The following is a 25,473-nucleotide window of genomic DNA, read 5'->3' on the forward strand; positions in this document are numbered from 1 at the left end:
AAAAGTTTGGCACCCCGATCCTGCCAGGAGCTGCCTCCCTCGGACTTTCAGCACCCTTAACTGGGTAGTCTCGTACTGCCAGACCCTGGAAGCGACTGGTCGGAGGATGCACCCTGCAACTCCCTGGCCACATCCAGCGCTGGAACCTGCTTCCAGAGGTGAGTCATGGCCCAGCACCTCCCCACAGGCTGCGTGACTTGCCGCCAGAGGAGAGGCTGGCTCCCGCACCTCCTTGGATGCCAGCTACCTCCTTGATGAGTACACAAGGTCTAATGGTCATGGGACGGGCAGGCAGGAACTGCAGTGATTTCATCGCAGCCGTGACCTGATTCACCCTTCAGCACATCATTTACTCTGTCTCTCTCTGGAGCGAGGGTCATGAGACTTGCCTGCCTGGTATGAGGATTAATTCCCACCCCCTAATACTTTGAAGATGAGAAGAACAGCATACAACGCCGGGTGCCGCTGTTATTGCTGTTAGACCTGTGCTCTGCCCACCTGCAGCCAGGCTCTGGTAATGCCCAGGCATGAGTCCGTGGTGAGAGGCATTTATGTCATCGGTGTTTGTGTGACATCCCTCTCCCGGGAGGATCCCAAAGGGATTTACTGTTGGGTGCCTTGAGGGACCCACGTTCCCCAAGTAGTCACAGGGAGGCTGCCGGGCAGGGGCAGGAGGGTCCCCTCCCATGCCCGGGGCCAAAAGGAGACCTGATCCAGGGTAGAACTATTGAATTTTCTGAAAGATAAGGCTCCACAGGACACCTGTGAGCATCCAGACAGGAGAAATAGAGTCCCAGGTGAAAACCAGCTCCCCTAAAGTATCCCTGTAATGCACACGCCAGCCAAGCCAAGCTCATTCCTGATGTTCGCTCTCGCTCAGTGAGTTGCTGCTTTCGGGGAGCAGGGGTGTAGGAAAATAAAGCTTGGGCTACACCATGACTCACTGTTCCTGGAGTAAGATATCCTTCATTGTCACCGCGTGGCTTTGCCAGACGGCAAACCCTCCCGCGGCAGCGTGAGCCATAGCATGCCAACTCAGCCGCTGGCATGCCCAGCTGGGGGTGACGGGGGCACGGAGGCTACCAGGCCTGCCCCCCAAAGGAAATATCCATCAGCCGGATCATTTTTCAGACAAGAGGGGCACATGCGCTTCTGAGGTTTGAGAGCACAGGCTGCCACAGTCAAACATGGGCTCCTCGCCTCTCCCCATCGGATGGCGGGAGCACGTCTGGGATGGCCCGAGCCTGTGGTGTAGGCAGGATCCTGTAACATGTGCCAAGTGAGGGTTTGTTGCCCAGAGTTCGCTCTGAAAGGGGCTTCCTTGGCTTTATCCCCGTGAGGGAAATGCATCCTTTAATGCAGACATTGATGATACCAGTGACCACAGCAATAATTCTCCTCAAGTCCACTTACCCGTGGGAACCTGAGTGAGTCACAACTAACAGTCAAGCGCCCGTTGTCTTTCTGTAAACCAACTCTGCCATGTTTTGTTATGCACTGCCCGGTGCAGCATCCTTCACCCGCAGCCTCAATGCCCTTTTTCACTGCCAGAGCTGATTTCCAGTGTTAGCTTTGCCCTACAGTATCTATATGCCATTAGTCTACACAGGTTGAAGTCAAGATGGGCTGAACTGTGTCCACCCCCAGCTGCACCCTGTGGCCACTCGGCAAGGTCACCCTGTACCCAACTCATCCCCAAAATTCAGTTCTTCCCTTCCAAGCTATGCTATGGGGTATACTCCAGCCTGTTGTGGGCAACTTGCCTGGTTCGTGCGTGCCCTGAGATAAAACTCATTGCTCGGCGCAAGGAGCGCAGCCTTGGAGGGGTTCAAGGTTTGGGGAGCAGGGTTGTGTGCAGGAGCTCCAGGAGAAGGCATAAGAGGCTGCTTTGGTGTCTGTGCAACGTTCACGCACACGTGCACCCCGGGCTGGCTGCATGCAATCGAGGGCTGACAGAGCCGGTAATGCCGGCCGTGATGGACGTGCTGCAGAGAGGCCCCCGCAGGAGCCACCACGCTGGTATAGGGAGGGGGAAGTTCTCCTTTCACAGCTAAACACGCCGCTTTTAATGGCTTTGCTGCTGGTTCCCAGCTCTGTAAACACGGAGCCACAATCAGTTACAGATGTACCAGCTTTGGACAAAACCAGTGCCTCTGTCAGGCTCTCGTTTGCAAATCTGCACCTTCCCAGGCATCTGCACAGGTTCGTCCCTGCTTCATTAACCCCTGCGAGCCAATGGCCTGCGGAGGACTGAAGGCAGAGCTCGGGTGCCTGTAGTACCTGTTAAGTAAAAGCTGAAGTAAATAAAGGAGGCTCCTGCCCTGCAACACCCCAGTGTGGAAACACGCTTGTCGGAGCAGCCCTCAAGGAAGCCGCCCCTCCAGGACCCGCTCCCTGCAAACCATTGCCACAGTGCCCGGCCGGTGGGAGCGGAGCAGCTCGGCCGTGAGCGGATCTATTTTGGTCTCTGGGGAAAGAGTCCGTGCTCTGGAGCAGCATCTCCGATTCCTGCCTGCGCCTCTGTTTCTAAAACGCCTGAGGCACGTCCAGCCTGGCTAACCCCAGCTCTGCACCCATGTGTCCGTACAGCCAGCTTCACTCTTGGTTTTTTGTTGTTTTTTCAATCATAAAAATTTTTAGCTTGGGTTCAGGCTGTCCTACAGTGCCGACGGCTGCAGCTCTCCTGCCACACCACATTAAAATCTCCAAAGGATTTAACACGCCTCCCACTCGGTTGAATCCACGGCTCTCGCCAGTTCATGGTCTGACACGGTGCTTTCAATCCGGCAGCTCCCTGGCCGCTCATGAGGCTTTGACAGAGCTTGAGAGTTATCGCCCAGTTCACAACAGCTTTTAAAAGAGAATGGACAAAGCAATCCCTGCGTCTGCCTTCCCTAGCACTCGTTTCTCTCTCCATCCTCTTCTGCAGACCGAACCCGACCTGCACTTCAGAGTTGCCAAGCGATCCTCATTAAAAGGATGAAGACTTTTTCCATGACATGGATCTGCCCAGCTTAACTCCCTTGGCAGGGCAAGGCAGCGGGCAGGATGTGGGTGACAGGCAGCCGCAGCCTTTTGGGGACACACCGAGCTCAATGATGCTGTTAGGAAGTGGCCTCACCCCAAGCACCTCCATCGCTGCAGACCTCATCCCCTCCAGGGTTTTCTGGCACGTCGGAAGATGCTTGCTTGTCAAAGGCGCAAGGCATTTAAATCGCAGAAGAAACCCACCAAAGGTGATTTTGCAGGTCACATCTCTTGCAGCTTAAACAACATCCTCTGTCATGCAAAAAACAGCCGGCACTGCCTGTAAGGGAAGGTGGGCGCATTGCCCCGAAGGGGTGGATCGGATGGGCAGAAGGAGATGTCAGCCCCGGTGTCCTCGTATTTAGATTTTAATTTTTGCGTGTGCTGCAGCTCACCGCCGCTCCCAAGCGCTTTCTGTTCCCAGAGGCTGCAGGCACCCTTCGGACGTGGCAGCCTTTAGCCGGTGGGTTTTCACTCTTCCTCCCACCGACCCCTGTGTAACACCCGCCCAGGCGAGCCACGGCAGGAGACGGAGATGGGGCGGCCAACACTCCCGGCGTGGGGCTTCCAGCCTCAGCGGATACCCGGCCCGCAGCCCTCCTGCCCGCAGAGCTCCCGCTGCCCGCAGCCCCGGCAGCGCCGCACTGCGTCCCCGCGTCTGCAGGCACCACCTTCGCGGCGCCTCGAGTGCTTGTTTTTGTTAGGGTGTTTTTGGTTGTTTGAGGGTAAATACATAACGCTGTCGCTAGCAAGCGCCGGATGTTGCCCAACGCCCCACGGCAGCAGGTAGCGCAGCCAGAGAACGGCTGGCGACGTGACCCAGATTAGGGCAGCTTATCCCCCGCGGCCCCGCAGCCAGCCGCTCGCCACGTCTCTTCGAGAAGCGCTGGCCCCGTCCCAACGGCCTGACAGCCACCCGGCCCTTCCTGCCGGACCCGGGCTGCTCCCAGCCGCCCGCAGCAGCCCCTTCCCCACAGGAGCCCAGAGGAAGCGCCATGGGCTGCCCCACACAAGGTGCCCCCAGGTAACGGCGACTCGGCGATACGAAAATCAGTGTGTTGCGATATATACACCATAGCATAGGGCAGATATGTCCTAACCCTAATGCAAAATGTCCTATATTTACGAAATGAGCTACAGTGCATTCCTGGCTATGAATGTACCCCCTCAGCCTGGGCTTGAATGCAAAAAACCCCATATTTTTAATGTTCAATACTTAAGATCTTCTCTAACACCTACCAGTCCATGCACCCAATAAACTACAATTATATATTATACATATATTTTAATATAATATATATTTCTATCTTTCTGGCATACATATTTATCTATAAAATATAAAAGTAGCATTATATATAAAAATATAATGCATATAAAAGCACATGTAAGTATAAAACATACAGACATAAAACATGATATACATGCATAAAACATTACACAGATATAAAATAGATACATATGGAACATACATTTAGAAAACATTCTGTATCTAATATTCTCTTGATATACAATGTTCTCTATATAGAGCCATATATAAAATTATATAGATATTCTGTATGTTTTCACAGTGTTCTAAATTTACCTGTATGTTTAGATGCTTTCTATAAATAGGATATAATTTTGTGATACATAAATATCTAAAGCACATCTATAAGCATAAACACGCCTGTGCAAATATTTATATTATTTGTATCAATAATATAAATTGAATATAGGGGTTATACATGGAATTGAAACATGCATAAACCGTTGTTTTTATATATATTTGTGTGCTATATTTAACATCTTAGACATTCAAGGCAAAGATATAAAAACGTTTATACGCACAGTACGTAAATCACTAGATGTGTGTGCATACATGTACGTGCCGTTTGTGTCACAGACACAGGCGGGCACGCGCTAACAGCGCAGGAACCGGGTCTGCTGCCGCTCGCACCAACACCGCTGGCCCCGCCTCCAGCGGGCTGTCCCCGCCCCCAGAGGCCCGGTCCCGCCCACCGCCCCGCCCCAGGCCGTTCGCGGAGGGCGGGGGCGGTGCCGATAAACACCGCCACGTGCGGCGGGGCGGGGGCGGGGCCAGCTCCGCGCTTCCGGCAACACACCGCCCCGCCGCCGCATAAATAGCGCGGAGCGGCGCGGCGCCCGCAGCCTCGCCGCCCCGGCACCTACTGCATCGCTGTGCTTCCCGGCCCGTGTCTCGCCGCCGCTCCTGATCTCCGTCCCGGACCCGGTTGTGGTCCCGCTCCGTCCTGCCGCCATGCCGTTCCTGGGGCAGGACTGGCGCTCCCCCGGGCAGAGCTGGGTGAAGACGGCCGACGGCTGGACGCGCTTCCTCGACGAGAAGAGCGGCGGCTATGTCGGCGACATCAGCAGGTACCGGCGGCGGGTCGGTCCCGCTCCCGGCCCCTCCCGCGGCGCCGCCGCTAGGGGGCGCCGCGGTGCGGTCTCGCGCTGCCGGGGGGCCGGGGGTGAGCGGCGATAAGATGGACGCCCGGTCCCTGGGCCGGGGGCGGCAGGAGCCGCGGGCCGGGGGCCCGCTGAGCTCCGTGAGCCGGGCGCGGCGGCGGGGGCGTCGCTATGCGCGCCTGCCGGTAATCCTGGGCCTTGGCGTCGCTGGGGTGGCCGGGCCTGCCGGCGGAGGGGCTCGGCGGCCTTCCCCCGGGCCTGCTGTAAACGCCAAATGGGTGCCCCTCTGCCCCGGCGGGGTCCCGGGGCGCCTGAGTACGGAGGCGGCCGCCCCTACGGCTGTGGAATGGGGTGGAAAACCGAGGAAAAAGTGAAAACAGTCGCTGCCCCGCGGCCCGGGTGCTGTGCCCTTGGGGAGCATCGCTGAGCGTCTCCCGGGGGCCCTGGGGGTGTCTCTCCTCCCCCTGAAACAACCCTTCCTCGGGCTGGCAGAAGGATGACGTGTCTGAAACCGTCAATCTTCCCCAGACCATGAGTAACGTACCTTACGTGCTGCTTGACTAATCTGGCTGCAAAACAACAACAAAAACCCCAAGATGGTGAAGCGCCGCGTGCAGGAAGCCTTTGCAAGCAGTGTGCGTGTAATGGTCGCTGGTCAGATCGCTCCCGTCAAAACCAAACTTTTCTTGCAGAGCTGCATCTTATTGTCAGCTGGGTACAGTCCGCTGCCACTGGGCTGAGGGACAGGTCCGGAATGTCCCTGACAAAGGCAGCAGGCAGGAATTTGCTGTGAACTGCTGCTGAGATGTCATTGTGCAAGGAGGTTTATGTAGCAGGTCTCTATCTCTTGACCTCTTTTATGCAAGCTGTAAATAAAAATCAAATTTAGAATCCAAAGCATCTGATTTGTAAATAGGTAGAAGGATATCTGGCTGGTGGTAGTGTGATTGTTGGGAATACTGAGCTTGGCATGGGCGTATACATCCCTCTCACCTTTAAAAAGCAAGGAGGTGACATAGTGGCCCCGGACTGAGGTCCTTGCAGTGCCAGGTCCTGGTGCCCAACTGTTCAACCTGTCAAGATGCCTTGGAGAAGTGTGTGGAAACCTGGCAGTACATAAACAGGGGAACAATCTGCCTTCCATACTGGAATTCGTCCATTGCTATTATGATCGTTTCAGATTACAGAGTCATTCAGTAGGAAGTCAGCAGTCAAGGGTGTGCTGTTGACATGTAAGATTTAAAGCAGATCTGTCTTGTGCTCTTGGACTTGGATTCTGCCACTGCTGGGGGCAGCTAGCCTGGTCCATTATTGATTTTGTGCAACCCCAGTAAAATATAAGTTTGAACATCTCTCAAGATCTCAAAAGTGCTTCTTCCTTACTGCCATACCCTGTTCTTGGGTTTTGGTCCCCCCAGCAGAAGGCTGCACTGATGGGGGAAAATGTGCAGCTGATGTTCTGCTCTTGGGTTTAGGTTCTCCTGGGCCAGGTCCAGCTGGTAGAAGCATCTGATTTCCCTGAGCTGTTGTTGCTGTGCATATTGTCCACCTGCATTGCTGCTGATGTCTCTACAGAGTTGTGGTGGAGCCTGTAGGAGTGGTGCCTTCCCTGCAGCTGTGGCCCCCTGTGAGGGGGGACTTGGAGTGGGAAGAGGGAGCTGAGGCTTCTGGTGTCCTGAAGCTGGGGGAGGTTTCCTCCACCTCTGGGGCCATGTGCAGGTGTCAAACCAGAACACCCATCTGGACCCTGATGGAGGTCTGGGTCCCTTGTGGGACTGAAACTCTGACTTGGTCACTTGACTTCTGTGCATGCTGTTGTTGTGGCCATGCTGACAGACAGCAGACCTTCCTTTCCTGGTTGTGGGCTGGGCTGGTGATCCTGTTTATCAGTAGGGGGAAACAAGGAGCCTCGTCCCACAGATTTTGTTCCTTTGTAGGAGCCTGTGCTGAATAGCTGTTGGAGGTGTGAGTTGGTGTGATGCTTACGGTATTTTTGTTTTTGAGGTTAAAGAGTGTGAACACGAGGTCTGTAGAGGAAGCGGCCTGGCTGTGTAAGGGTCCTCGTGGCTGTCACAGAGAAAGCTGGCCCAGCGCTGTGAGCAGCAGCACATTCAAGCACCTGCCAGAGTTCTGGAGGTGTCCCAGACCAGTGCTGCCACAGCAGCTGAGAGGTGCAGTGAGGTGCTGGGACCCTTCTTTGAATTTAGACCTGCGGACAGCCACCCATTCTCCCATCCTTTGCGAGCTGCTAGAGCAGTGGGGATGGCTCTTTTGTTCTCCTGGTTGCATTGCCTGTCTTTTCCCCAGCACCTGCGAGGCATCCCTGCAGCTCGGGGCAGAATGCTGTGGGCAGGGGGGCCTGGGCTGAGAGCTGCTGGGGGGTGCTGCCTCCCCTGCCACCCCCAGAGAACTGTGCCACAGCGCTGTGGCTGCCCAGGGGCTCCTCTGTTTCACATCACTGCCTGGATATGCTGATTTGCAGGTCTGCAGAACGTGGAGATGTTGATGCATAGCCTTTTTATAGATAGTCTTTCATTGCCTTCGAAGAAAATAAGGGGTTATAGCTCCCTTCAGTAATAATATAGTTACAGCAGAGCTTCAGCAAAAGCAGAAGATGGGCGCTCTTGGACAAGAGATCCTAGCTGTTAATTTGTACAGTCACTACTATGTGGGGTTTGGAAAACTACCAGCCAAGTCTGAACCTCAGCTGAGCTTTTCCTGTAAGCTTGAAAGAATGTTTTGTAGGGACTCTTTTGTTAATAAATATTTTGAGTGCATATATATATGTGTTCTCAGAGATGTCTAAATATGTCCTTCCATAGAAGTCTGACTGGCTCAGAGGAATCTACCACCTACAGTAGGAAGATATGGTGTTTCTTAAAGATAGAAACAGGTTAAAGGAAGGAAAAGAATACTGCCTAGCAGTGTCTCAGCACTAACTGTGCAATCTGTATTACCTGCTCCCGTCTGTTATCTTAGCCAGCACACAAATGAGGCACCAGAGGCTCATGTAAAAATACCACTACTGGATGCAAAAACTACATGCAGACTTCTCGAGAGCAGCCTGCAAGGAGGCAGCTTTGGAGTTCGCAATGAAAACCTGTGTATTTTCTCTCCTGGTGGGAAACAGTGTTCAACAGACTGCAGAAATAAACAGAATCCTTGCTTTGTGTCATTCACAGCTTTTGTAAAAAGGATGATCACAACAAAGAGAATCTCTTCAACAGTTTGAACTATGATGTTGCTGCCAAGAAGAGAAAAAAAGACCTGCTGAATAACAAAGCCAAGATTCAATGTAAGATGTCTATTTGGGCTTTTTAAAATAAAAGTTGTTACAGGAGAATGGGAAATGCTTCATATCTGTTTTTTGCACAGTGCATGAGGAGTCTTCTAGTGTGTCTCGAAGGGCTTTGCGCCCATGTTTGACCTAAGTAGAGAACTTGGATACAGTTTAATGTGAAGATTTATGCCCCTGTTAGTAATCCCTGCTCTGAAGAGTTGTGCTTGTTGTGTTCAAATTTTTGTCATTTGTGTTTGTCAGGAGGGTAATTTTTTCCTATGGTACATTCAAATGAACCAGTTCCAGGTTTTTTTCCCCCTGTAGACTTCCTTCTGCACAACAGGCTAAATTTATTCTTCCTTCCATATGCATGTTGAGTACTAATCTCCATTACTGGAGGCTACAAGCCTGAATGTGAGCTTTGATCCTATCTCTGCGCAGAGTGCATGAAAAACGAAATAAGATTTCAGCTTGCTCAAAACAATGGAAGGTTTGAAATCTTTCTGTATGCACAGCGAGCAGCCGGGGTCTCAGATGGTGCACTGGGAAGACTCAGGGGAGCCTGTAGGGATGGCAAGGTCTGTGGTGATCTGATTGTAAAATAGGTATTGGAGTTAGATGTGAAGGCTACAAATGTAAACATACACAGAGGAAATGAGTTATAATTCCCACACTGCTATTAGCTCATCATGCATCCCCCAGGATTTCAGAAACTGATGCCAAAATCTGGCCCCTCTGTGCATTTGGTTCTCTGAATAAACAAATGCTACCATGGCAGTTTTTGGCTGGATTCTGCTGTGATCTGCTATTTAAGAGCCTGATGCAGGGTCTGCATGCCTGTAACTAAGACTGGGTCTGTCCTTGGGCTCACAGTACCAGGCAGGAGTACATCACTGCATCCTTAGGTGGAAAAAGACTCCAGGAACACAATATTTCCTTTAAGGAAAGGAGTCTAGCAGGATGGGAAGAAGAATTTTTTGTACTAACACTAGCTGTTGAATTGCCAGTGTGTGGTGGAAGAAGGGTCAAGCCCATGGGAGAAGGATCGGGCAGCATAACTGCTGTTACAGTAAGGACTCTTCTGCAAACAGTTAGCATGTGGTGGGTACAGGGAAGCTATTTCGGGGTGTGGATGGGACAACTCCCATTTCTGAGGAAAGGGAGGGGCAATTAGAAATAGGAAAATTTTGGTCCCAAATAGGTTTTTCTTTTTTAGCAAGTTAGCTGCAAGCACAAGCATGCTCCTCTGAGCCTGACCTCACTGCTAAAAGTTCTCTCCCACATGCCTGGTGTCTCATGACATTTTTGCTCAACTTCAAATTTGACATTCAATCCCAAGCCTGTAACCAAGGTAATGAATAGTTAATAAAATCAATAACAACAAAACCTGGTTGTCAGCCACACTTACTGTCTGGGACCAAAGAAGAGGAGGTGCTATGGTATATCTGTGGCTGGCAGATTAAACATTTACAATCTTGAGCTGTGTCACTGAAACACAAGCCCTTTCTAAGGCTCAGGGCCACAGTCTCAAATGAAGCAAAATGGAAACAAAGCGGCTTAGGAAGTTGCTAGTTTTGGTTTCAAGTGTGATGGTGTAAACACAAAATAACTTTATTTGTGCTATAAGAGTACTAAGTGTTGTGAGCAGAACAGGGATCCAGCCTTCTGCAAGGTAGAGGATTAACTGAGCAAAATGTGTCTTTGTCCAAGCAGATTTCCACCAGGAGAAGTGGATCTATGTTCACAAGGGGAGCACAAAAGAGGTGAGTGTGTCCATAGGTTCTTTGTTCCCTTTTCTACTGTTTTTTCCAAGTAGTGGAAGATCCTGTGCTGATATAAATCAGCAGAAGCTCTTAAGAGATAAGTGGAAGATCTGGCTTGTGGCTGGAATTTCAGTAATGATTTTAAGCCTCAATCAGGGAGCCAGGGCGTGCTGTACAAGGCTCTGTACATGTGTTTAAAATATGACTTGTTTGCTTCCCTCAGTTAAAAAAAACAGCCATTTGCAGACCAAGCCATAACACTGTTCTTGGCTTTCACCCAGTACAGTCCTAACATGGAAAATCATTGGAATTCATCACAACGGCTCACTTGTGCTCATGGAGAGAAGCAGCCGTATGGGACTGCTCTGAACTCAGTCTATATATTGAACCCCGGGAATGCGTGGCTCATTCTTACCCGTGGGGTCACGAGGGTCATGAGCAGAGCTTGGGTCGCTCTTGGGAAATTACCATAATCTACATTGGGCCATCCCCGCTCTTGACGTCAATAAGTGCGGCTCTGTGGGAGACAGGCCTGCCTCCTCCGGCTGTGAGCTGGTCTCATGGCTTGTACCCATTAGCTTGCTAAATTCAGTTGCTCTGGGTCATGTCTTTCTGGTGCTGCCTGGACTCATGTCTGCCAGAACATGACCCAGACTGTTTTTTATTCTCAGCGCCATGGTTACTGCACCTTGGGAGAAGCCTTCAACCGACTTGACTTCTCCAGTGCTATCCTGGACTCCAGGCGATTCAACTATGTTGTGAGGGTGAGTGAAAAGCCAGGGTTTATTTTGCTGTGATAGTGGTGCACGCTCTGAACTGAGCACTAGTTGGGTGATGGAAAGCACTGACAAAGAGGTCTAAGCATGCAAGTGGGGGTGTTGGGCTTTGCTGCATGAAGTAATTGATGGAAGTTGTGTGGATAGATGCCTAGAACCTTTTCCATCTGTTTAAAATGGAGAGGGAGGGAGGTGGTGCTAATGTAAAAGATGGGCATTAGCATTCCTACTACTTTTCAGTTGTGAAATTCACTTCTGAGACCCAGAAAACTTAGCTTGTAGTTCCTGAGTTCTCAGTTCAGCCTCTAAATGTGATTTCTGTAGCCCCAAAAGGAACCTGGGCTCTCCTGAAAAGGCCATAGAGCAGTGGGGACATCTTTGCACAGGAGACTCTGGCTCCACAGGGGTGGTGGACCTTTGTCTCCTTTGAAGTGATACAGGAGAAACTCTAGGGAGCTGAGCGTTTTGGGAATGAGAGGATGGTCTGAACCTCCTGAAGGCACTGATCCTACCTTCTCTGTTAAGGATCACGGTTGCTCTTAAGCCTCTGTGACTTGCAGTGGTTTCAGTGGGTAAAGCATTTGTTAGTCCTGACACCATTAGTTGGTAGGAAGGAGTCACCAGCCACAGATTCCCTATGCTCTGGCTTTGCATAATAGGACAGGGCTTCTCTTTTGGCTCTGGGGGCCAAGAAGGGTGGTAGTGGTCAGGGAGAGCTACTGTCCCAAGGGCTGTATGTTTATATGTGTGTGACCTGCAAATTGATCTTGAATTTCAGAATGCTTATCAAGGTTTGGAATTCAATAAGCTTAAAAAAAAAAATCTGTTATTAACTTGAGGCTGTTTATAAACAGCTCTTTTTCACATCTCATCAGCAGTTGATCACTGATGAGGCACCAGCTGTTCAGGTATTAGGTTCTGGAGCAAGCAGCACTGGTATTGCTTTCCCTTTGCGGAGTCAAATGTCATGAAAAGTGTCCAAGGAAAAAATGATCTGAGCAAGTTCACCTTGGTTTGTTAACCTGTTGTCTAGGTGACAAGGAGTCTGAAAACCTCTGTCATCCGAGGAAGAGTGCAAGCACTGGGGGTGATTACCCACCCGCTGTGCAGGAAGGGCACTGGCAATCACTTGGATGTCCTACTGCAGGGGTGGTGGCAAGGAGTGGGGATGCTGGGGGAGGCAAAGCGGGATACAAGACCATGGGAACTCAGGCTGTCCTAGCTCTGCTGGTCCTGGGACAACTTGTTTTCCTGCTTGTACAGAGAAGGTGATCACCAGTGCTGAGGTACTTGGTGTTTTCTGATACTGGATATGTATACACACAGCCATGTCATCTTTAGGGGGATTGTTGTGGAAGGAACAGTTCATGCCAAGGCTATACCCCTTTAATCACACATAAAGGAGGAAAAGAAAATAAAACTTGGTGCTCCAGGGATCCTTTTGGCAGACTTTGTCTTATGACAATGAAGAACTCCAGAGACCTCTGCTAAGCGTGGCCTCAGGTTGTGCTGTGTGATGGGCTTCTGCTGCTCAGCCCAAGGTGACGAGTGTCTCGCATGGGACTGCATTCATTGAGCAGCAGTCCTGTTAAATTTCTTGAAAAGCAAACTCAAGTTTTGGTGAGGTTGGCATGGTCTGGTGGGGAGGCTCAAGCTGACCTTCCCCCTTTTTTCCCATGAGGACTTCATAAAAGCATCCCAAATCTGCTGTGTATCCAAAATAGCAGTTTCTATATGGAAGTCGGCCTGTGTCCTTGTTTCAACAAATTACCTCTCTTGAGCTTTTAGGAGTGGTTTTTCCCCTGGTAGTTTTAAGGATACAGCACTACTGAGAAGTATGAAGCTTTCTAATTGATGCTGACTTGTGGTTTGGCAGATTAAAGAAGATATTAAACCTGGTACCATGGATCAAATATAAACCTGACTTCTTAAAATGAAAGGCTTGTATCAGCCAAGTCTCTGGTGGATAGTAGCTCATAAAATGCCTTATGTGCCAGATTTACTCATGAAGAGCTCTGCCTAGATGCGAATCTTGTTTATGGTCCTTTGCAAATCTTTGGTCCTTTGCCTCCTAGAGCACACAGATGAGCAATCTGTCACATGCAAAATGCCTTGAACATTGGCAGACAAAACATTTTTCACTTTCCTCCCTCTCCCTGTTCTTTCTAGTTCTACCCATTGCTTGGGGTATCTGATTAATGTCACAGTTCATCAACCAAATGCTTTCCAAGGAGGGAAGTTTAGAGTTGGAGGCTGGGGGAGAACCTGAGGGTGTCCATAGGGGAAGAAAGGAGAGAAACACTTGCAGGCTTCTGGGACTCTGCTGCCTATGCCCAGACTTGCCCAATAGAAGAAACAATCTGCATCACTGCTGATAGCAAAATGGGCTTTCAGGGTGAACATCAACTTGCCTCTCTCAAAGTATTCCTTTCTGAATTTCTCTGAACTTAAGTGCTACAGTGTTTCTAGTGCTACTTTTTGTCATAAAGAAGTATCTGCTGCTTGATATACCTGAACTGAGTTCTTGAAGTTCATAAGGGTGCACTGATAAAATGGGCACCTCCAAGTCAGGTGGAGGTGCGAGCTGCAAGAAGCTTGGTAGGTATTTTTCATGGGCAAATACCATCACCTGTAGCCAGTAAGTTCATGTAACGGAAACAGAAGTTTTCCTCCAACATCAATCTTGACAGTCTGCTGATATAGCACTGGAGTGCTAAGTATAGATACTGGTGCCATGACTTAGTCCTTGCTGATCTGTTAAATTATAGCATCTGCCTGCGTGTCACAGGACAATGTTCCCTCTTTAGAGCTAGTAAAGAAGTGTGTGATTGACCCAGAGGACCCAAACTGTTGTTGGTCTTGAAACAGTCCTGGGTTCTCTGGTCTTACAGATTTAATTAAAAGACTGGAAGCATTCTGTAAGCATAAGCAATATGAGCAGAGACAAAAGTGCCAGTAGCCCAGAAGTTGTTGGTTCTCCTTTGGGAACACACTGTTCAGATGACAGTGAAGTTTTGCAGGCTGCTTCCTTTGCAAAGGTTTGTCATATGATGGTTGTGTAGTAATGTTTCAAGGGAAGGTGCTGTTTCTGATCATAAAAGCTTAGGTCAGGTTAAGCTGCATGGGCACAGCTCTTCTGGAATAACACGATCTAGATAGTTTGTAGCCTGTTAAAGTAGTCTCTTAAATTTGTTTCTTAAGTTTTTATAGCAGTTTTTAGCTCTGGGAGTCCTGGATTTATGCTGTGCTGAAAGCGTATCAGCTCAGTGCTGTCTCTTGGAGACCTGTCAGCACCTGCACTGTAAATCATTATAACTTGCCTTGCTCTTGCTGTACCTCCCAGCTGCGAGCCAATGTGGCATTTCAGCCACAGAAAGTGAATGGCTATGAGAGCAAGGGGGGGTTGGAGGAGAAATTTTTCATTGCAATACCTTTCTCGAAGCAGTGATGGTGTGAGGAGCCACATCCCCAACAAGGAGGAACTCGTGGATCCTACTGGGTGCAGGCCAGTAGCTGGTTTGGGGTATTTAAAGGGTGACTTACACTTCAGTAGTCTGAAACTTGTGATTTTAATCATTTAAGAGCATTCCCCTTTTTGCAGCAAGGTTACACCCTTCTGCTCAGTGCAGAATGCCTGCTGAGGACTTTTTGGCTCTGTGTGCTGTAAGGCCCCAGCTGTGGGTTATTTGGGGTATGGATTGCCTGCACACCTCAGTGTTGAACAGGCAGTGGCAGAAGTGCCATCTGGCTGTAGCAGGTCTAAGCAATGTTGTGCACAGGAGTCATGGGTGCAGAGCAGCATGTTTTCACAGCCCTGAAAGAGGGGCCCTTGTTCCCTGCCACATGGCACTGTTTTTGCTGGTTTTTTCCTTGTGCTTATGGGAGGAGGACCTGCTCTGCTCCCAGAGCTAAGTGGCTCATTGCATCAACTGCTTTAGACCAACTGGTAGTGGGGTTTGAGCAGGAGTCCCATCAACACTCGTGAGGAAGTCAGTGGGTTATTGCCCTGCTGTGCCTCCTGCCAGCTTTGCAAAGGGTCTGGAATAATTTGCTGCATCTCTTGTCTTTTCTCCATGGCTCTGGCAGACCTCTGAGAGTAAACAAAATAGGCGTGAGGTGGTAGGAAGGATTTTCTTTGGAAGCTATCGGGTCTTTATTAAACTTCTGAGGAGCTGAAAGTGAATTGGGATCTAATGCCCTGTTTTCTGGAGGTGTTGCAGACTTCCCAGCTCCAGTTAATATTGGCTGGAATGCAATCACTTAGTGTTTTTGAAAAGCAGGCCTTTTAAAATTGCTCTTAACCTTTCCCTGTGCACTCTCTCCTACCATCTGTCCCTTTCAGTTGAGCGTGGGCTGGGCTTAATGCAACCGCATCATAACACAGGCTTGCAGCTCTCCGGCTTTTTTACCCTACTCAGCATTAATCTGAATTCATCAGCCTGCTTTTAGTCTGTATTACACAAGTGGCAACATTGATTTATTTTTTATAATGCTGTAGACCCCAGTGTGGCAGTCCATTAACTGAGACCCTACTCTGCTGGGTCTGTGCCAACACTGAAAGACCCTCAATGCACTGGAGCACGTAGGGTACGGATGAACTGTATTGCTTACCTGGTTTTTGTGTATTACATGAGCACAGAAGAACAAAAAAATGTCTTTTGGTTTGGAGGTCTAGCTAGATGCTTCAGCCAGTGGTCCCTGGGGAGCGGAGTAGTCTTAAAGTATTCACAACATAGTTTTCGTATGGAATTTCATCCTGTGTTTATTGCTGCAGGGGAAGGGAGGTGACACATGATATCTGAGCTGGTTCACTGAACATAAATTGAACCTCGATAGACACAGAAAGGCAAATTTGAATCTGTTCCTTTGGCTAAATTTTGTACCAATTTAGTGTTCTTCAAGGAACTGAGATTTTGATCCTTGTTCCTCTTAAAGAATGGCCCTGGCATCTAGCTCTTATGGTACTGCATTACGTGATGCTTATCTCTGGGTGCATTTCGGTGTTTTCAGTAACAGGCACAACATTGCTAACACCCAGCCTGGAGGAAGCTGTCTCTGTGCCAGTTCCAGAATGGTGCAATCTGGAAACAGCAGTTGTTTATGCACAGAAGAGCTGATCTGGGTGCACGTGTGGCTAATGTACAGATGGAGTCTGGCAAGTTGATCACTATAATCAAAGGTCTGAAGGCTAAATAGTTTAGTGTAAGCAGAGTATTGCAGACTACTTTAGGACACTGTTGGTTTTTTCCTATTTCCAGTATTTCAAGAAATGAAGAAAAGACCTTTCTTAAAACTTTCCAAACATCTTGCAAAGTGCCTTGTTTTTAAGAGTACCTAGTCCTTGTGGTCTCAGTTTAGCTGATATAGCAAGAAGATCCACTTATGCCTGTGCACCAACTACTACCCAGCCCTCCTGTATCTCTTGTTTCCCCCAAATGAGCCAAGAAAACAGGCAGCCTGCCCTTCACGGGAGTTAGCTCAGGTCTTTTTTCATCTTGTTTTCTTTCGGTCATGTGAGGTGCAAGATATTAATAGAATGTAAACTCAAAGCCATCTGATGGTGGTGCTGGCCTGGAAATTAAACGCAAGAACACATCGGTCACTCTAGACAACTTCACTGCTCCTAACTGGCAGTCACATGCCAGTGCCTGAGACAAGCGGAGCAGGCAAACGGCTGCAGTAATACCTCTCCCTGAGGTCCCCGCTTCATGGCAAGCTGCCAGTGACTTTTTGGATACATTCCTGTCATTCTTATAGTGCGGCAAACAGTTCAGCTCATGACTTATCAAGTCTTGTCAAAAGCCATCTTAGTGACTTGACACAAGTAGTTGCACCTTCTCTGGACTCTCTGCGGTGCCAGCAATGGGATACTGTAGCTGCAGATGATAAAGGATTAATAAGCCAGTCATGTGGTAATGTGTTGATTGATTTGTAGCATAAAAGGTTTTTCCTTTCCTTTCTAAATTAAAACAGAAGGCTATGTACATCCAAAACAAATGAACTGACACGTGGACAGTCTGTGTATTTATATAATGCTGGGGGAAGGGAGGAAGGCTTGGAAGATCACAGGCCACATGTTCTGCAGAGCATGATCCATAGGAAACTTCCACAGCTGTTCTTGCGGTGGTAGAGAGCCGGGGAGGACAGGGCATCTTCCCTGTGGGAAATGCTTCCTTTGGCAACTGCAGCCCAAATTCAGTGTTCAGCTTGTACACGAGTCAGGAGATCAGCGGTGGGAAGCAAATCCCAATCGAAAGTAAAAGCCAGATTTCCATTAGGGGAGGTTAACAAGTAAACAAGACAAACAGGGAAAGGTGGTTTGGTGGTGTAGCTGTAAGAGCTGAACAGGAGAGGAAACCTTGGGGGAATAGGGGTTTGGGAGGGAGGCTTTGTTTTTAATATAGTGCTTAACCTTTCTGTCATAGCGACAGCACTCTGACAAAACCCATGCAACCCCGGAGTTTGACGTAAATTGTGGAGTCTGATTCTCATTAATGCTCCATCAATAATATCCCCATCCAAACAGCAGGCATTTTCTCGTGTTCCCTTATGACACTGTTTATGCCCCAGTGAAGGACGGTGACGTTGGCTGTTCGTTGTTCCCTTGGTGTGAATTGAGGCTGTCAGTCTGAGCACTGCTCTGTGGTTTCTTTGCATCTCTGAACCATGAAATCAAGGGTTTTTTTTTTTTTCCCCCCCTGAAGATCATTAGAATGCCTTTTTTTTCTGTCCTTTTCATTGTGGGTTTAATTATTTGGCCTCTGCTTTTCTCCTCCTTTGCATGAGTTTGCTTTGTTGTTCTGTCTCCTTTTTATTTTCAAGCAACAAACAAGTCTCTGGGCTGTTTTGCTATGTCATGTGACCAGGAGTCAAGATTAGAAAGGTATCTCTATGCTCTAAGACTTGCAACTTCTATTTTTATCCACAGCTGCTGGAGCTGATAGCAAAGTCTCAGCTGACGTCACTGAGTGGCATTGCCCAGAAAAACTACATGAACATTTTGGAAAAAGTGGTGCAGAAAGGTAAGAAACAGAAACAGTGAGGGGGAGGAGGAGGAGTCTGATTTAATCTGGTGCACTCTGTGCAAACCACATCCTTGAGAACAGTCAGGCAATACAAAACGGGTGAAGAGGGGCACCACTGCTTATTTCGGTAGTGCGGTTCCCCTTTCCCTTGGTGAAGGACTGTGTGGGGGTGGTGGGAAGAAATGTCTGTATTCTGGTACGTATCTGAGAGGTGATTCCTCCTTCTCCAACTTTCCTCGCTACCACCCCTTCTGCATCCTACTGAGTCCTATTTCTGACTGCAGAAGAGATGGCTGCTCCTGCCCCCAGCCTGGCACATCTGTGGTCTCTGCTGCCTTGTCACCAGTTTTTTGCTCCACAGGAAAGGAAAGCTCGAGGGCTGTCTTCACTTGCTGGGGGGGCTGAACTGTTGTTGAGATGTGCCACTTCCCTCCCTGATACTCTAGCTCTGGCTGAAGCCTGGGAATTGAGTGCCCTGTTAGTGCATCTGTACAAAATAAGAAAGGAGATCCTGAGCTGTCTCCCTGCGCATCAGCCGGGGTAGATGGGGAAGAGGTGCACGTAGATAACCTCTTGCACGTATTGGAGGGTAAAACTGGCTGGTTGCCAGTGTCTGGAAGTGGGAAGTGCTGCAGAAAGGGCAGATCTCATCTGCTTATCCTGGGAGGATCTCTTTCCATCTGCTGCCTAACCTGTTGTGCCTGGCTAATGTTTAAGTGCTTTCTTCTAAAGAAAAGTGCAGGCTTGTTCTCTTGGCCTGTGAGGTTATAGCAGATAACTTGACTTGCCTGAGAAACATGTAGATTCAGAACAGGATTTGGGCAGTTCCCATTTTTAACCTTTCCTTTTCTTCCAAAGTCCTTGAAGATCAGCAGAACATTAGGCTAATACGGGAGTTGCTGCAGACCCTCTACACATCCCTCTGCACGTTAGTTCAACGGGTCGGCAAGTCTGTCCTGGTTGGAAACATCAACATGTGGGTGCACAGGATGGAGAGTATTCTCCACTGGCAGCAGCAGCTGAACAACATTCAGATCACCAGGGTAAGCACAACTCCTGAAAGCTAAAAATAATGTGGCTCCCTTGTGAAACCTCATGTAGGAGCTCTCACTTGGGTGACTGCATCCCACTGTACTCCCAGTGCAAGCACAGAGTGCTGGGGAAGGATCTGGAGTTGCCAAAATAACTGGATGCATTCCTAGCATTACTTGTGTTCCTTAATTCAAACTCAGTGTACACAACCCAAGATCATGTTCCCTGTTACTGGTCACAGACTGTGGCTTGACCCTTTAATGGCCATGAAGTGCTGTGCAAACAGAGCTGGGCAGGAAACAGTCTCTCCCTCTTGAGAGTTTTCAGAGACTAGGCCTTAGTAAAAGTCAACTCAATCTTTCTCAAACTGAGAAATTGTCTTCAAAACTTGTTTATCAGATAGTTGAGGTTTTTAGATTTGCTTAATCTGTAAATTAAATGCAAATTTCCAAATAGCTGCATAACTTCATGCTTCCTGGATGAAAATGTCAGTGATTCTTCCAATAGTCTGGAGCTGCCCGTTCCAGCCGGACAAGTCCTGCTTTCACAACATCTGTTTTTTCAACAGCATCTGTGGGGATGGGGAAAGATATATTGGTTGATAAATTCCCCTTTGCATGGGAATTAAATCTGAACTTGCTCCACTTCACAGAATCACAGAAAGATTGAGGTTGGAAAGAACCTCTGGAGCTCATCTGGTCCAAACCCCCTGCTCAAGCAGGGCCACCTACAACCAGTTGCCCAGGACCATGGCTAGACTTCCCCCCCACCCCACCCTTGAATGGATACTTGCTCACCAGAAATGCTAAAGCTTTCCCCCAGTGCTGATCTCTGCCCCTTGAAGGACTCTTCTGCAGTGAACTGGACTGTGAAATTCCAACTTGGGCAGACCAAGGCATGGCCCAAGGGAATATAAAAAGCACCTTCTTCCCTGGTGGGCCAACCAGAGAGGCATTTGCAAAAGATTAAGCCAAGGGCTTGCTTTCATCATTTTACATGGCTGTGTTCTCTGGGAACACCAGGGAACAGTTTTCAGTCCTAGTAATGAGGTAATAGGACACAAGAGATTATGAACTCTGGGATGTCCCAGGGAGTTTGAAGAGCTGCAAAAGCAGCAGTGCCTTATCTGATGGTGGTCTCTGCTGATGGGCTGTAGCTCCCTTTGCCTTGCAGGGGAAGCACCAGCCCAACTCTGGGGTGGCTCCTGGGGCACAGCAGGTCTGCAGGCTGGGGTGCTGCCCTGTGCCTAGGCACTGTCAGGGTCACCTCCACCTGAGCATCCGCTGGCCTGAGCACACCACAGGTCAGGACCTATCTCCTGCTGCTCAGCTCAGTGGTACAGTGTGGGATTTTCCCTCTACTTTAGGGACTCATAAAACAGACAAGCATTTCAAAGAACTCTGCCTATCCAGACAAAAGTGTATCAAAATATTGCTTGTGAATGGAACTGTCTTCTATGCATACTTATGCGTAGGTTTATAGACACTCTTCTAAAATATATATAGATGTTGACCTTGCAATAAAAAATTCACACCACTGAAGATGGCTTCAGGTCAAGCTAGAAGAGAACCAGTTGAGTTTAGAGGAAGGAAGAAGGAGCTCAGCTCTGTGCAGCTGGTTGCTTACAGTGCACTGAGTGCTTCTGGTGTTTCTGGAGCAGAGGAATGTCTTGCCACAGCCAAGACCTAGACTTTAAAAAAAAAAAACTTGCAAAATACTGTGTATGCTAGAGCTGCTTTTAAAAAAAACTGTCCAGAAAGCGACAGCATACTGATCTGCTCTGATCTGTGTTCTTTCTCCAAAAAAAGTAACGTTTTCAAAGTCCTGGAAAGGAGTACTGAGGAAAAAGTAGCAGATAAGTCTTTGGCTGTGACTCAGAAAACCTGTAAGGATTTGCTTGAGTCATACTGGTTTCTTCAGAAATAAGACATAAGCTTCAGGGGTTTTTTGACCCAAGAGCCTCTGAGCTTAGCCTTGCCTGTTGTGCCCTGGCAAAGCTTATATGTAGAGAGAGCACAGGAGAATTCAAAAGACAGGCTGGCAAGGGAGATCAACAGGAGGTGATCCAAGCCTCCAGTGTATTCTTCTTGGTGGTTGGACTTGATGATCTTAAAGGTCTTTTCCAACCTTAATGATTCTGTGATTCGTACCCCAAAATATGACCTCAGTTTACACTGATGGGCAGGGATGCTGAGTCTGGACTTGTGGATTGTACTGAGGAAGCATCTACAGCTAACCAGGCAGTGCACTTGCAGCTTAATTCTCAGTGTGAAGCATTAAAGCTGTCATGGGAAGAAACGTCCACTGGAAATAGTGGAGACAGTTCACCCCTTCTGGAGGGGTTTCAGGCCTGTCCTGCTGGTAGTCATGGCCAAAAATGATGCCTTGGTCATTTGTGGTCTTTGCAGGTACCAGACAGGGCTGCATGGTCCAGGCAGGCTGGTCACTGGGGCACAGATGGGAAGGTGGGAGCTGTTTGTGTTTAGACAGACTTGTACCTGTGGAGTCTCATGTGCAATGGGATGGCTGTAGATGGGGCTGTATGATTAAAAGCAGCCTTACGCAATGTTCCCCTGCCGATGGCAGTCTGCATGCTGCTTCTTTGAAATGGTTAATAGCTCTGCCAGTTGTGAGACGGATGCTGTGACTTAAAATAGCAGCATCTCTGTGCAGGGTAGATGATGAACTTGGCACATCTGTCTAACATTGTTTCTTTGTTGGGGCCCAATTATAAAAGCTGCTGTTTGCCTTAATAAGGCTGGGGCTGGTTTTGGAGCAGCTGGAGCCTGGGTTGTGGTCCTTGCTGATGCCTTGCTCGCATGTGTGCCTTGGATTTCCTACAAGTGCAGGACCTGCTAATCTGTTGTGGTCAATTTGTCCTGGAGCTGTGTCACCATGCAGACTTGTAGAACAGTCTTGGACCCCATGTAGACCAGGCAAAGGTGGATGAGGGGTGAAGGTGACTTTTGGCTCTTTAAGCTAGGCTCTGCTTTGGTGTGGCTGAACAGCCTGGAAAACCATGGCTGTGAGCTGATGGGAAAGGGGCACGTCGAGCATTCACAAAGTTAGCCTTGCCAGCAGAGACCTAGGAAGCCATGCAGGGAAAATCCTGCTGTGGGTACTCATCAGCCACTACTGTGGTTACAGCAGGATCCTGTGACAACATAAGCTAAAACACATGATAGAAGAGTATGAGATTCCCAGCAATGTGTGTAATAGGAGATTGAACTTGAGAAGTAATGCCAGTGTCCCTTGTGGTAGAGACACCTGGATGGTTAATAGCTGATACCATGATGTAGCCGATGTCCTGCTGTAGTGAAAGCTGGTGGTGGTGTTTCTGGGAGCAGAGTCTCAAGAGTCTGGATGTGGGATGGACATGAAGGGCAGAAGGAAGCTTTGACTGCAACTCTGCTTCTAACTAGTGTAATACAAATACATGTGCCCGCCCTTGAGGATAGCTCAAACTGTTCTGGGGCAAAAGGTCAAATGTCTCCTTATTCGGAAGAGGGAACTACCACCTTTTCTCTGTGAAGAGCAATGTTTAAAAAGCAGTAAATTTACTGCAAGCTAGAATTGCTTGTGTTTTCAGCTTCCTGAGGTCAATTTTGTCTGTCTTTTCCAGCCTGCTTTTAAAGGAACCACTTTCACAGACCTGCCGTTGTGTTTACAATTGAACATCATGCAGCGACTGAGTGATGGGAGAGACCTGGTTAGCCTCGGTCAGGTGGCTCCTGACCTGCAAGTGCTCAGTGAAGACCGGCTGCTGTGGAAGAAACTCTGCCAGTACCACTTTACAGACAGACAGGTAAAAGGAGGGATGCAAACTGCCATTAGTTGCTTGTTGTAACCCACTAGCAAGTGAACAAACCTGGGTAGGACACTCTTATTTGACTATCTCTTGGATCTAAGGGCTCTGCTGCAAGCTGATAATACAGGCTGGCATGAGAATGGCTGTGAAGATGATTTATGTAGGAGGCTTTGCATGCTACAGCAATGATTCCTGAAATAGGAGCCTGAGGAATTAGACGTATGGTGAACTTCAGCCCTAATCCAGGTGGTAATAACTGCGAGTCATGCAGTTGCTCCTCACCCCACATGTGCAGGGAAAACATGCAGACAAGCTCCAGCAATCACCCCAATGTCCCAGGGACTGACACCCTTGCAGAGAATCTTATGTGGTCCATGAGTGATGAGTTGTAGTCTCTTGCCCTTTAGAGCAAGAAATCCTCTCTGAGCTGTTTTGTGAGTGACAGGATGGTATGTAGAAAACAGCCCTGCTGTTACCCATCTTGTACCTGTGTAAACATCTTTGGCCTTTTGCAGGCTCATAATCATCTGGGGACTTCTAAACTTAAAAACAAACAAATGAAAATCCCTCTCTCTGTTTATGGTGAATGTCTGGGGTGTTTATACTAGACCTCTGCACTTCAGCGACCATGTGCCAGACTGCTGACTTGGCTTTATTTGCTTACTCTGGATCTGACTTTGGAAGTGACTTTGTGGAAGTTGCTTCTATTAACAAGTACATTCAAATCCAGTCTCTGCAACTAATGAGCCCTAAAAGACAGACAGGTGTCTCCCAAGCTAATGTGACAAATGACTGATGCTTAATCAATGAAAAAGCAAAATACTTTAATTTCTGAAATTTTTAAATGCAGTTATACTCGCTGTCCTGCCAGCCAGAAACAGTGGCTAAAGTAGTATGAAATAGCTCCCAGGATTTCAGGCTTTCATACACAAATAGTCATGAAATGGGGACAGACTTTGGTAATGGTATTGAGTGAGGCTGTTGCCATCAGGAGGCTGGTTGTAGCTGGATATTCAGAGCTTTCTTGGTGTTAGAAGCGAACCGTTAACGGAACTGTCAAGGATGGTACTCATGCAAGGGAGAGGAGAACAACATGAAGAGAAAAACATTATTTGACCTGCTACAGTGTTGATAATTTTTCTCCTTTCAGATTCGTAAACGGCTAATCTTATCTGACAAGGGACAGCTGGATTGGAAAAAGATGTACTTCAAGCTCATAAGGTGTTACCCACGGAAGGAGCAGTATGGAGACACGCTGCAGCTGTGCAGGCACTGCCACATCCTCTCCTGGAAGGTACGAGGTGCTGGTGGGACAAACTCGATTGGGGCATGAGCCACAGGGCACTCAGTGCTTCCTCTGAGTGCAGCTGGTTTAGGGTGCTGCAGTTCCTTTGCCTGTGTAACCTAGTGTTTTCCTGTAGCTTAATCCTCCCTGAACTACTAAGACCCTTTCTCCTCTGTGCTTCAAAGATCCCATCTTCTCTATGTTGACCAAGAGTAGTGGCTGTCAAGCACAGAGGGGAGGGAGATGGGCATACTGTAGGGCTGCCTGCAGTAGATGATCTTAGCACTACCAGGAACTCCTGCCACCCATGACATGGAGGTGGAGGTCTTGGCAGCAGGATTAGCTGGAACAAGAAGCTGATGGTGACAAAACAGCCCAGGAAAAAAAATCTGCTGGCCACTGTGGTGATGTCCAAGGCATGTCTCAAGTTAAACTCCTGTAGCTGATGGTAGGCTCCAGCCTCTCTTCCCTCAGTAAAGAGGGGAAAAGGAGTGAATTGGATCTTTGCTGGTTTTATTTCCCCTGACTTGCCAGTAGCCCCTAAAATCTGAGGCCTAGTTCTGAGCTGTCTGCTTTGAGAGGAGAAATATTATTCTGGGCTCTGCTCTATTTCCAAGCGGGACGTCTGGCAGAGGGGCAGCGCTAAGCTGGCTGATGCTGTGGCGCCCTTTCCGCAGTCTCTCTAAATGGAGTTGTTTTCTCCTTTCCCAGGGTACTGATCACCCTTGCACAGCAAACAACCCGGAGACTTGCTCCACCTCTCTTTCGCCTCAAGACTTCATCAACTTGTTCAGGTTCTGAACTAGGGTCACCACAGCTTATGCGATTCTTACAGGACACTTTATGCCACTGAGCTTGGACACTCCATTTGTAAATAGTGTAAATATTCATGTTTGAAGCTCCTGAGTCAAGGAACAAGAGGATCTCGGAGATAAAAGGTGAAATTGCTCACTGATGTGCAGCACTTAAGGAATACAGACTTCCGTAGGACTGATGTATAAATACAGCATGTTGTACAGTGTCCCTTTTTTATGATCAGAGTACAAGATACAGGGCAAAACTTTTTTTTTG

General features: G+C 48.6%; 1 protein-coding gene across 2 annotated transcripts; it reads left to right on the forward strand.

The window, feature by feature from the left end:
• Positions 1–5,284: 5,284 nt before the first annotated feature.
• FBXO32 (F-box protein 32) lies at positions 5,285–25,203 on the forward strand (the record flags this gene model as incomplete). Of its 2 annotated transcripts, XM_082014567.1 has the most annotated exons (9): positions 5,285–5,400; positions 8,616–8,728; positions 10,427–10,476; positions 11,148–11,240; positions 18,181–18,274; positions 19,136–19,320; positions 22,932–23,114; positions 24,268–24,411; positions 25,114–25,203. In XM_082014567.1, the coding sequence occupies 9 exons, from the start codon at positions 5,285–5,287 to the stop codon at positions 25,201–25,203; spliced, it is 1,068 nt and encodes a 355-aa protein (XP_081870693.1). The 2 variants fall into 2 exon arrangements, with proteins under 2 accessions (XP_081870693.1, XP_081870694.1); XM_082014568.1 differs by lacking the exons at positions 18,181–18,274; positions 19,136–19,320.
• Between the last annotated feature and the right edge of the window lie 270 nt (positions 25,204–25,473).

Source organism: Phaethon aethereus (genome assembly GCF_964289735.1).
Source record: "Phaethon aethereus genome assembly, chromosome: 2".
NCBI lineage: Eukaryota > Metazoa > Chordata > Aves > Phaethontiformes > Phaethontidae > Phaethon > Phaethon aethereus.